We start from the raw sequence: 13452 nt of genomic DNA, 5'->3' as shown, positions 1-13452 counted from the left end.
CACTCACATTCATACCTATGGACAATTTGGAGTCGCTAATTAACCTAGCATGTTTTTGGAATGTGGGAGGAAACCGGAGTACCCGGAAAAAACCCATGCATGCAAACTCCACACAGAGATGGCCGAGGGTGGGATTGAACTCGGGTCTCCTAGCTGTGAGGTCTGCGCACTAACCACTCGACCGCCGTGCAGCCCGACTTTTATCCTGTTTCTTTTTGTTTTTACAATGTGCCTTCTATAATAAACAATGCACGGGCCACAAATTGCCCGTGGGCCACACTTTGGACACCCCTGCTCCATATGACAGGTGCACTCAAGGACCTGCTGCAATAACAGTCAAAGATCCTTTCCTTACAGCTACTAACGCGTGCTTGTAGACAACCACAACGTATCTAACAAGACATCCACAATGTTGTCCATGAACAATTCATCTAATGTCATGATCAATGAATTTAAACAACAGCCATGCATTAGAGAATTTAAATAAACATAAAGAAAATGCCGAAAAAAGGCCGCTGATGATGAATGAAAATATCTCACTTGGTTTGCGTCATTGTGTCTTATTGTGATGCAAATTAAAGCTGGGAAAATACGTCACAATATTAAAGACACGAGCATAATTTTGAATATCTTAGTTTCCTTGGACTAAAGCAGGCAGAAAGACAGGAAACAGGAAATAGAATGCACCAACATACAGTTAGACAATTATTACTATGTTGATCATGTCTTACTAATACCCATAGCGTCTCCTGGTGGTCAAACAGGCACATGGCAAGACTTTGGAATTATACAAGAGCATACTTTCTATTTAATAATACGAAACCCACACAGGTTTTATACTGCAGTGAAGAGGCCACTTCCGTTACGTACGACGCCATCCAAAATGATGCCTATTGTGAATCTGATGATTATGATGAAATGCATGTATGAATAAAATTGTAATATCAAGAGAGAAATCATGCAAAAAAAAAGTATTACATGAAATAAAGACATATATTTACAAGTGAAGAGCGTAAATTCATCTTTTTAACGATTTACTGTTTGAATTCTCACACAAATTTAAATACAACAAACCATTTTTCTCGTTATAATATTTCAGCTTTATTTTCATCATGTTCCGACTTTAAAATTTTGACTTAAATCTTGTAAAAAAAAAAATATATATAATAATGACAAATATAAAAATACAATTTTCAGGATATTAGAGCTTCACTATTTAATCTTTATTCTATATTATTTTCCTCATAATATTGGATGTTTTCCGCTCTGACCATTTTTTCTTGTAAAATTGCAACATATTTTTTGTAAAATTATGTACTTTTTCCTTGTATTTCAACTTTACATTCTTATAAAATGACAATTATTTTCCTAAATATCAATATTTAGGAAATTATAATATAATATTTTTATTTGGACATCATTTTTGCAATATGATGGTTTTTTGTCATTATATTGCAGTTATCTTTTGTATGATTTTATTATTTTTACCTTTGATTCTCAGAAAATAGCAACTGTAGGGATTTAACTTAATTTGTACTTAAATATTTTAACCTATTATAATATAAGACAATATTCTCCCATAATGGTCAAACTTCATACTTTAATATTTCAACTTTTTAAATATTTTTACTCAGAATATTGTATTTATTTTTGCTTTTTCTCGTAGTATTTTTAATTCAGTATTTACATTTTTTTTCCTTTGTCTTACTATTGCTTGTAGTATTTAAAAACATCAGTCTCTCAGTTTTAGGACTTTATTCTCCAAGCTTTTTGTCTCTCCTCTCAAAGTATTCCTCGTACTCTTGCATAGTATTACAACAGGGAAAAAAGTGTCACACTGCATAGAAATCAGTGAAATCATCCCAAATCACATTCCATAGCTTACAAGTTGTACTAAAACTAATACATTCCAAAGAAGGAATATTCAACCATTCAAATACTCACAATGCTAACATCTTTGGTTGTAACACAAACAGTCATATACTACAAAATATATAAATGAAGAATAAAATGTGATAAGATATTCAAGACTAAAAGAATATAAAATATTCAACAATATGAGAGATTTGTTTGCCACATGATGAAACAGCTTGAAAACTCACATTTCTGTGATGTTTCTTTGAAGCTCTAGCGAAACCTGCATCATTCATTTGTTCGAACCCGCTATCGATATGAGGTTGTCGTTCCACCTTTGACCTTTCCATAACACCCGCGTATCGTTCAAGGTTACATTTGGTTGTCGTTGTACTGTGGGGCGGCGTACTGGTCCTGCATGGCGCCGGCGGCCGCCCCGATTGCTGCCTGCTGGGCCGCCTGCTGAACGTGAGGGTTCTTCCATGCTCCTGTAGTCCACTCCTCCTGCGCTTTGGACATGCTGCCTCCGCTCCCCCGGTAGAAGTTATGGATCTGTAGCCAAAGTGAAGACCATAAGGTATTATCTTTTTGACATTTAGGTGGTCCCCACTGGACCCCACATGTTGTTTGGTCTAGAGACAGTGCCACTGAGGAAAAGCAGAGATGAGGATGATGAGGTTCTCATTGGGAGTGACCAGGATGGATAGGATCAGGAACGAGTACATCAGGGGGACATTACATGTTAGAGGCCTTGGAGATAAAGTCAGAGAGGCCAGACTGAGATAGTGAATATATTGGTAGGTCTCAAACACGCGGCCCGCGGGCCGAATGTGGCCCGCAGGACACTACTTTGAAGCCCCCGCCTTGATATGAAAGTTTAATGTTAGTGCGGCCCGCGCAAGTTTGATATGGATGCTGTATGGTATCATGTACCCAGAAAAAATTATTACGTTTGATTAATGTTCATGTTAAAGGTTAAATAACTGTTAATAGTTATCCTCCCTATCTGTGTGGAAGTGGTAAGTTTTTGGCTATTTAAGTTGAAAGGAAATAACTTGAAGGCTACCGTTTAGGTCGCTAGCTCTCTAGTTTGCGAGTTAGCATGTGTCTCAAGACCCTGCAGTTGCGCAATATGTTGTAAATAAAAAGAGTATAAATGTGACTATAGTCGTGTTTTGTCATGTCTACAGGGCTCTAATAATGCTTTGTTCATTTTAATCTGAAAAAAAATAATTTGTCTACCCACCAACTATATGTGGTTTCTTAAGTTTTTATTATTTGCCGTTTTATTATTATTATTATTATATTTATTTATTACTGATTGATTTTCTTTATTCTTGATTTGTTTATTTATTTTTCATCTTATTTTGTGTAGAAAAATAAAAAAGAAGATATTTGAGAGCAGTGGAATGTTTTATCAGAGCTTTTATTGTAGAAAATCGAAACCAAAGCGAAGTTTATTCATTTTTCTGTTTTTAATAAATGTGTTTTTTTTTTTAAAAAAACCTGATGCGGCCCAGTCTCACCCAGACCCTAGCTCCAGTGGCCCCCAAGTAAATTGAGTTTGAGACCTCTGGCGTAGAAGAAGACCAAAGAGGAGGTTTATGGATGTAGTGAAGAAGGACATGAGGGTAGTTGGTATGAGAGAGACAGGGTTGGATGGAGGAGATTGATTTGCTATGAGAAAGAGAAAGACAAAGAAGATAAAACACTAAAACCCTTGTGTCTTACCTTTGTGAGGGCCATGAAGGACAGCGATGCAACAGCGGTGAACATGATAGTCGGAACCAACATCACCAAAGCTATCAATATATTGTAACTGAAGAAGGAGATAGTCGCTAACCAGCCACTGGAAAAAAAAAACAAAAAAAAAACGAGACACTTTTATGACTAAAAATGAATCATGGCAGATATTTGGGAACACCTCTAAGACAACATTAGCACCGCTTCGGCCATCTGGACTTTAAATGCCAATCGTTTTGTGGACTTAAAAGTATAGAGGCGATTAAAAAACTTTTCCGACACTTCTTCACACAGGTGTGTATCCAAAAGTGACATTTATAAACTTTATGGAGGCTGTCGTAATAATAATATGATTCATTTGTGATCATCAGGCCGAGTCAGGCGCTCGTTAACGGCCTCTAAAAATCTAATAACACACCTGTCATAAAACTTCCACGGGGGTAAGTTCTAATGGTCCATCACTGTCGTGTTAATGACGGCGGCAGACATTGTTGGGTGGAAGCGTGTTTCATAAGGAAAAAGCACATTATATGGTCTGCTTAAAAACATCTCGTACGAGTTTTGCTGCATAGTAATAATCCTACAGAAATATTTTTTTCAATGTGATTAAAATTGTTTACTTGAATATTGGAATTTTGAGTATTTTCTCATATGCACTATAAATATTATTATTATTGTCATTATTATCATAATTTTTCTGAAATAATCTAATCTGCTATTGTTGTCTGCCAGGTGCTACAAAAGCAAATAACTGCCTGGGTCTGTAATTATCTCCAAAAATATTGTCATTAGCACCTGTGGCTATAGGCAACCTCCTGATGTAGCTTTTATTAATTGCATTGTATTTATTGCATCAGCATTCAGCAGCTGGAGCTACCGCTACATGCTGCCAGGTTTATAGAAGCTAGCACTATGATGCAGTAATGCCAGGATATCAACGCTACTTTATTGGTTTTCTATGTTTGATCCCACCTTTAATTGTCTTGCAGAAAAGGTGAAATATTTCAACAGTCTTTGATTGTGTTAAAATTATGAAAATCAGTAAATTGCAATAAAGCGCTAAAAATACTGCAGTCTCATATACGTAAACATTGGCAATAGCAGCTGTGGCTGTAGGCAACCACCTTATGTATTTTTTTAAATGGAGTCCACAAAGTGGCAGTAACTACATTTGAAACATACTTATAAAACAGGTATAACATTGATTCCAATTTCACTGTACTGTTTACAATGAGGTCTACACGGTGGATGTGTGGTTAGCATGCTGGCCTCACAGCTAGGAGACCCGAGTTCAATCCCTCCCTCGACAATCTCTGTGTGGAGTTTGCATTTTTTGGGGGTTTTCTGCAGTATTCTGCAGTAAAAATACTGCAGTCTCATATAAACATTGGCAATAACAGTTGTGGCTGTAGTAAACCACCTTATGTATTTTTTTTAAGTGGGGTCCGCAAAGTGGCAGTAACTACATTTGAAACATACTTATAAAACAGGTATAACATTGATTCCAATTTCACTGTACTGTTTACAATGAGGTCTACACGGTGGATGTGTGGTTAGCATGCTGGCCTCACAGCTAGGAGACCTGAGTTCAATCCCTCCCTCGACAATCTCTGTGTGGAGTTTGCATTTTTTGGGGGTTTTCTGCAGTATTCTGCAGTAAAAATACTGCAGTCTCATATAAACATTGGCAATAACAGTTGTGGCTGTAGGAAACCATCTTATGTATTTTTTTAAGTGGGTTCCGCAAAGTGGCAGTAACTACATTTGAAACATACTTATAAAACATACATATAACATTAATTCAAATGTCACTGTACTGTTTACAATGAGGTCTGCATGGTGGACGAGTGGTTAGCATGCTGACTTCACAGCTAGGAGACCCAAGTTCAATTCCACCCTCGGCCATCTCTGTGTGGAGTTTGCTGCAGTATTTTTATAAAAATACTACAGAGTCTCATATAAACATTGGCAATAACAGCTGTGGCTGTAGGCGACCACCTTATGTATTTTTTTTAAAAAATGGAGTCCACAGACTGGCAGTAACTACATACAAAAATTAATTCCAATTTCACTGTACTGTTTACAAAGAGGTCTGCACGGTGGTGGAGTGGTTTGCATGCTGGCCTCATACCTAGGAGACCCGAGTTCAATCCCACCATCTCTGTGTAGAGTTTGCATGTTCTCCCCGTGCATGCGTGGGTTTTCTCCGAGTACTCCGGTTTCCTCCCACATTCGAAAAACATGCTAGGTGAATTAGCGACTCTAAATTGTCCAAAGGTATGAATGTGAGTGTGAATGGTTGTTTGTCTATATGTGCCCTGTGATTGGCTGGCAACCAGTCCAGCTGGGATAGGCTCCAGCAATTGAATATTTTTGTAGTTATAGCATAGAAAACTTTTTTGCAACATTCTAAATACGAGTTTTAACATTATTAGAGACCTCTAAGCATGAACTAACACCCCTATAGTCACTTTTAAACTCGTGTTAACTGAAATTTTTGACATAATAAGAGCAAATAAGCCATTTAAGACATAAATAAGACTCTTGTGTGTCCCTTAAGGCAGCTGAGTGGAGTAGGAAGTGACGTCGGGGGTTCAGAATTGAGTTTCCTTACTGCAGCATCTATAGTTTGAGTTTTTTTTTTTTTTTTAGAGATTATTGTTCCTGTTGTGAGATTATTCAACCCTGCATTACAGGAAGAGTACAGACACCTGGAGATCAGTGTAGAATATTGCTTCAATATATATGTATTTTGACTTATAATTTGGGGTATTCCACCATAATACAGCATGATTTATTAATGTATATATTTTTGAAATTTGCGATTCATGTAAATATATGCCCCAATTATAATTAAAGTGTTTATGGTACTTTTTTGTCCAAATATGTAGTAAGATTTGTTGACTTGGATACAGCGCTTATGCAAATATGGAAAATTTTGCATGCTGTGTTCTAAAATGTAACATGTTTTTGCAAACTCTTACCAGACTCCCCATCCCGGGATGCCGATGCTTTGAATGATACTGATCCCGACTTGAGCCATGAACACAAAGAAGAACAGCATGTAGTTGAAGGAGCTATCACTCCTGAGGAGAAAATATTCAGGATTATTTTTCTGCTTTATATTTTCTTATATTATATATAATTATCATTTTTAACCAAAGTGCTTGCTTTATTTCTACTGAGAAGGGTTTGAACAAGTAGGGATCAAAACTTGTACACTAGTGCTCCCTGTTGGACTATAGTGGGATGACACTGTAAGACACACCTGCACAACATGAGAGCAAGATAAGCATTGCATCAAAAACAAAAATAAGGATAAATTCCTTTTTTTTTTTTTTTACTTATATTTTTACTAATTCTTACTTGAAAGCCTTGTATATAGGCCTGAACCAGCACACATAAGAGCAGGGCGTAAACATGATCAGCCATATGATGGACAGGCCAAAGTTGGTCACTCCTCCTCCTCCAAACATCCACGCAAAGCAGCCGATGAGATTGACAGCCAGCGTTGCACTGTTTACTAAAAAAATAAATAAAAACATTGAGACTTTGAAGCTTCTAAGTTAGCCACATGCTTGGCTCATGTTTGACCTCTGAAACTGAATTATATAGAATGAAAATGTCAGCAACAACAACAACAAAGTCTTAAACATTATATGCAAAGTACATGCAAGGCCTAACATAGAGAAGAACAATCAGGCGGTGTATGGGGGGTAAAGTGAGGAGAATTCCAAGGATAAAAAAAATAGAAAGAGGCTGGGAATTCCGACTGAAACGCCCAGTTTGGACTTTTAGGAAAAACAATCAGACTGCACTTCCGGAATAACAAACAAAAAAACAGACTTTGTACATATATTTATACTATTATTCTGTATATTTTGTATTTTTCATTCTTTTTTAATAGATGTGTCTGCACCTACTATACCAAAACAAATTCCTAGTATGTGTTTGATCATACCTGGCAATAAACCTTTTCTGATTCTGATTCTGATTCTGATTCTGAAAAATATAAAGATGTGGAGGCAACTTTTACATACATCTCAGCTCTGTGTTATCAATAACAAAGGGTATTATTAATAAGTGTGAATGATTGTTTGTCTATTAGTAACCTTTCCTTCCTACATTACATGTTTTTGCTTTGTTTATTTTTTACAAAAAATTCAAAAAATTCAATTCTTATTTTTCATAGTGTTATGCCTTTATTGTCATAATATTTTCACATAATATTGTAACTTTTTTCCAACTTAATTTTATAAAATTCTTTATTTGTGTATGCTTTGTTTCTCATATTACATTATTACTTTAAAGTTCAGAATTTTGCAACTTTTTTCTCTTAATATTATGACTGTACTATGGTAATGTTTAATATTTCACCCCTTTTTGGTTTTATACTTCTTGTTTCAGTGCTCATTTATTTTGGTTGTTTATTGACCCTTACAGGCTTCCGTAGAGAGCGCTAAGCGTTGGCAAGAGGACATTTCACGTTTTATATTAGAAGTGCTGCGTTGTTGTTGTTCCAGAATATGTCTGTAAGTACCAGTGTTTGATAAGAATTGGTCTTATATACACATTAAATGTACCTTCATAATGTCCACGATTGTGCTGATATTGTTAATTCATGAATGGGGTTTACCATTGCTTTACAATATATGTTAGCTTACAGCTAACGACCTAAATCACCCATGTCTTTTCACGTTTTATATTACAGTACTATATTAAAAGTGCTGTGTTGTTGTTGTTGTTCCAGAATATGTCTGTAAGTACCAGTGTTCGATAAGAATTGGTCTTATATACACATTAAATGTACCTTCATAATGTCCACGATTGTGCTAATATTGTTAATTCATGAATGGAGGTTACCATTGCCTTACAATATATGTTAGCTTAAAGCTAACGATCTAAATCACCCATGTCCTATATCATGATCATAATGTGTTACATTTAAAATGGTTTAAATGCAATATTGTGGTGCGTATTTAGACAAGCAAGCTTTAATATCTGAATATAAGTTTGTATTCAGCTTCAGGTGGAAATTGTTTAGCTATAGTGGCTCAAACAAAGGGCAGGATATTTCTGGTAGCATTATTTCAAATATCTCTGTTTAGCTTTTAAATGTAAACTTGTTATAGGGTGAATGCTTCATGATCAGCCTCATTGCGCTACTTGTTTATGAGGCCATAAAATGATGCAAAAGTTCCACAAGTCTATCCCTAAATGTTCCCCACACTCAAACTGAGACCATCTGCTCAGCAAGTTATTCGCTAGCAAATAAAACCCACTTTGCACAGGCTATTATTGCAGTAGGACCCTTGTAAAGCATCTCCCTGTTGTTGTAAATTGCTGTTATCACGAGCGCAGAAGACGGCAACACGGATGATTCCATCTGCAAGACCTATCATAGCCTAATGAAGGTCTTGCAACATTTAGTAGGGGCTATTATATACGTAGCTTGAAGAATAAATGCCACTCACACATCCACAGGTGGTACATTTTTTTGCACAGGCTGCGGTGCTGTTCGGGAATCTCATCAAAGTCCTGATAAAAGCATGGCTTGAGTGGAATGAATCCAGGCAGTGGGGGGAAGTTGGGGTCTGCAAAGAAATGGTGGAGACATGACTGGAGAAACTTGCATAAGCAATGTATTCAAGAATGATCATATCAGTACTAACCAGCCATAAAGATAGCAGCTCGACTCCCAACCCAGTCTCTTCAACCTCTCATAAGCAGGAGAGAATAGAAGATTTAATTGGTTATTGGCACAAAAGCAATGCTGTCATTTATAATGCTTCTGTAATCATAGAACCAATGTTGTGATGGCGGCCTGAATTACGCACCTGAAATTGTACCTTACAAGCAATAAGGTGGCAATAATGTCCTGGCATTGCTGCAATATTGTGCTACGTTCCAGAAAAACTAAATCGAAAAACTAATCGAACAATCCGTTGGTTACATTTTGGAAAAAAAAACAACAACAAGTGGTTAGCGCGCAGGCCTCACAGCTAGGAGACCCGAGTTCAATTCCACTCTCGGCTATCTCTTGTGGAGTTTGCATGATCTCCCGTGCATAGGTGGGTTTTCTCCGGGTACTCCGTTTTCCTCCCACATTCGAAAAACATGCTAGGTTAATTGGCGACTCCAAATTGTCCATAGGTATGAATGTGAGTGTGAATGGTTGTTTGTCTATATGTGCCCTGTGATCGGCTGGCGACCAGTCCAGGGTGTACCCCGACTCTCGCCTGAAGACAGCTGGGATAGGCTCCAACACCCCCCACGACTTGTGAGGATAAGCGGTAGAAAATGAATAAATCGAATACCAAAATATTTGTAGATTAATTTATCAATTAATCATTGATTCATCAATTAATTGTTGCTCTATTATAGTTTGACCGCACACAATATATTTTATTATTATTGCAGTCATCAGCCCTATTTTTTGTTTATGTTGGACTTATACCAGGGGTGTCCAAAGTGCAGGGCACAGCTTTTTTTATTGCACATTGTAGAAATAAAATTAAACCAAAAAACAGCAAAAATAAGAAAAATAGAGCAAAAAAGCTAAATGTAAAGAGAAGAAGCTGAAATGTTGATACTAATATCAGGCCTTTGGTGGAAAACGTTTGGACACCCTACCTCATACAGTATGTCCCGCTGCTGTGATGCATTAACCAGCCTTGTAGTCCTCAATTAATTTCTCTCTTTGGCATTTTGGCTTGAATTTTAATAGGAATGCTAATTTACTAGTTTGGGCATTTGTCTTGTCACACCAGTGCACTTAAATATGCAACTAAACAACTTATTTCTATGCAAATTCTGTTTAGAAATGCAGCTCTTTTTCTTGTGGACAACCGTAGCCCATCCCACACATAGTGATTAAGGCTATTCAGTGGGGGCTAAACAAGCCGCCGCCATTAAGACGTTTGCACCCGGTGGGGGGATTTGATGCCCTCTGTTGCATGCTGAAATGTTGCTGATAACATGCTAACGAGCCTACACTGCCACCCAAGAGCAGTCACACATGCACAAACTCAGCTTGCATCCACGCTACACAGCAGGAGACTGTGTGTGTGTATGTGTGTGTGTGTTTGTGTGTATACACGCGGTACATACACAGAAAACACAAAAGAGGACATATAAAACTGTAAAGAGGAATTACAGCGAAACATAATCTTCTTACCTTCTCCAGAGAGCAGCTCGCCTGTGTGGCCGCAAAACTACGAGGCGTCCACCGGAGGCCTCACAGGTTCGAATGTGCAACACTTCCAATCGATAGTATCTAAACAGGAAATGACAGTGTTAGTCGATTATAGTACTTACTCGTCACCGCATAGCCGTCTTAAATCCCAACTAGTCCGGCCTCTGACCAATCATCCTCAGTGGATCTGATGCTCCCTTCCTTTCAGACCAATGGGCACAGATTATTGTAATCCCTGAAGTTGTATTTATGATCCAATCACTGGCGTGGGCTCTCTGTCCATGGTGCTGAACAATGTATTTACACATATCCATTTGCTTTTATAGATAGATGTTTAGATATTCACTTCTTTCTGGTGATAAAAGATACACAAGTGGGATTTATGGTATAAATTATCCTCACTGCATGATACTGTGACAAGTTTAATATTTTGACCCTCATATATAAATTAATAATAATACAAGAATGCAGTAAATGGCATTGACACTATTCCAGTGTGGTGCATTGTGGTGTAATGTAATGACGTCGTCTCGCCACTTGAGGCCGCTGTTTCACTGCAAACAAGTCAGCCTTAACTCTGGGATGTGTGGGAACTATCCATGCATTTTCTATGCCGGTTATCCTCATTATGGTCGCGGGTTATGCCAGCGCCTATCCCAGCTGACTTCAGGCGAGAGGTAGGAGACCCCCCCCCCCTCTCCCCCCGGGCTGGTTGCCAGCCAATTACAGGGCATGTATAAACAACCATTCACACTCACAATTTGGAGTTCCATAGTTTGTGCATGTTTTTGGAATGTGAGAATCGAACCCAGGTTTTCCCAATCTCCTGACGGTGTAGCCAACGTGCTTACCACCATAAAAACACAATATTAGGTCGATCTGCATAAATTTTATATTTCAATCCATCCATCTATCAATCGATCTCCATGTCAAACAACATGAAACCATTAGGTCGCCCCTCAATAAATTATTCATATGTTAATAAACCACAAAGTCATCACTGCATGGTACTACACTATCTCCCGTAATATGCATGTATAATTAAAGCAGCACAGACATTTTTGGCACCACTAGTTAAAACTGGGCAAATGTATTGCTATGATAAAAAACATTGTGGAAACAGACATTAGACACTGTTGCATGACTACAATGCATAATGGTTAGCGAGGTGCTGAAACGTCAGCCTGGTAAGAGTCACAGGTGATACATCAACGTGTTCGAAGGTCGCTTGAAGGAGCCATCCGTCATGTCACACACGTCCATCCATTATCTTAACGACTCGTACTGTTTGCTGGGAGCCTGCCAAGCTCACACAGCGAGAAGGTTTGCCACCTTTACAGACACAAGCATCGTGCATTCAAAGTAGTGATGATAAAATAGCAACTAATTCGTCGTAATAGTCTTCTGTCTATTAACATTGAAATTTGTGTTGACGTGATTCGCGGTCGGGTTCAGATTTATTTTGTGCGCAACAACACAGGCTAAAGGAATGACATCATTTATACGCATTCCACCGCGGATGTGAGTAACCCGATTGGGCCACCTCTGCACAGTCATGGGGGAATCGAACTAGGGTCGGCAAATGAGTCGATGAGCCAAAAGCATGAGTCCAGCCAGCCCTGCAACCTGTTGAGCAGCTTTCGCTAATAAGCTAAAAGCCAGAGGTGTCAACTTGTTGTTCTGCGTGGCTCTAAAGGCGTCATGGAGTAATGTTTTCCAAGTTACCAAAGTTGGATGCTTGGACTTTTGTTTTTATGATACGTATACAATATTTAAACAGTCCGAAGACGCCAAAACAACTATGCTAGTATATCATCTTTCAAATCAAAGTGACTTTTCCGCAAGCATCATTGTGATGCACCAGCCTAACTAAGCCTTACATAACCTTGCAAAAAGTCTCACCGTCTCTGTTTCTAATTTAGAAACTACTTTTTGGGGCCAATTAGGACATTGCCAGCTAATTCTGCCTGCCAGCGGCACTTCACACTGCATACATTATTACATCGTGAAGACAGATTTTTCCACCTCTCTTGACAGAATGAGTCTTGTAGTTGTTATTTCTTGACAAACGCTGTCAGCGCACTTCTTAATACAGGACATCACATCATATCATAGCGCTCCCCAGATACCATGTAAGTCTGCGCCATAGTGGTTGTTGGCAGTTTAGCGGATGCTTCAGTGCTATACTTTTATGTTTTCCCATGTGATCACAGCTTTCTTCGAGTAAAATCCAGAATTTGTAAGTCACAATTAAAAATAGAGCGCTTAACGGTTTTAAGGTATATCATGGAATGAAAAAGGCACAGTTTCAAAACTACTGAAATTGTGCATCATACTTATAGGTTATCACATGGTTTGTCTGGTATCAGGCCAGACAAACCATCGGTCTCCGGTCTCGGGCTGATACTGACACTTGGGGGCATGATACTGGGCCTGATACCAGACAAACCATGTGATGATCTTATGATCACATACTATTTAACCAGAGCTTATTATCACGTACTATTTAATCAAAAGACCATTTTGTTTCCAGAAAAATTTCAGTTTATTACATATATTTTGTATTTTTCATTCTTTTTTAATAGATGTGTATGCACCTACTATACCAAAACAAATTCCTAGTATGTGTTTGATCATACATGGCAATAAACCTTTTCTGA

At 38.0% G+C, this 13452-nt stretch overlaps 1 protein-coding gene across 1 annotated transcript; it reads right to left on the bottom strand.

Annotated features, from left to right (window-relative positions):
• Positions 1-1199: 1199 nt before the first annotated feature.
• On the bottom strand, positions 1200-10974 carry LOC131139436 (secretory carrier-associated membrane protein 5-like). Its single transcript, XM_058089068.2, has 7 exons — positions 10775-10974; positions 9270-9314; positions 9072-9191; positions 6964-7120; positions 6582-6683; positions 3586-3703; positions 1200-2406 (listed from the first exon to the last, which is right to left on the bottom strand). The coding sequence occupies exons 2-7, from the start codon at positions 9274-9276 to the stop codon at positions 2227-2229; spliced, it is 684 nt and encodes a 227-aa protein (XP_057945051.1). The 5' UTR covers positions 9277-9314; positions 10775-10974; the 3' UTR covers positions 1200-2226.
• Positions 10975-13452: the final 2478 nt, after the last annotated feature.

The sequence above is a fragment of the Doryrhamphus excisus genome, linkage group LG13, assembly GCF_037039965.1.
Source record: "Doryrhamphus excisus strain RoL-2023G ecotype Guam linkage group LG13, RoL_Dexc_Guam_v1.1, whole genome shotgun sequence".
NCBI classification, from domain to species: Eukaryota; Metazoa; Chordata; class Actinopteri; order Syngnathiformes; family Syngnathidae; genus Doryrhamphus; species Doryrhamphus excisus.
Note: the sequence above shows the minus strand (reverse complement) of the source record. Positions and strands in the feature narration are given on the sequence as shown.

Excerpts from the sequence above, each read along its gene's own strand:
- LOC131139436 (XM_058089068.2), bottom strand. Across the intron at positions 3,704-6,581 it reads ATCCCGGGATGGGGAGTCTG|TGGCTGGTTAGCGACTATCT; the intron begins GTAAGAGTTTGC and ends TTTTTTTTCCAG. Across the intron at positions 2,407-3,585 it reads CCTTCATGGCCCTCACAAAG|ATCCATAACTTCTACCGGGG; the intron begins GTAAGACACAAG and ends CTTTGGCTACAG.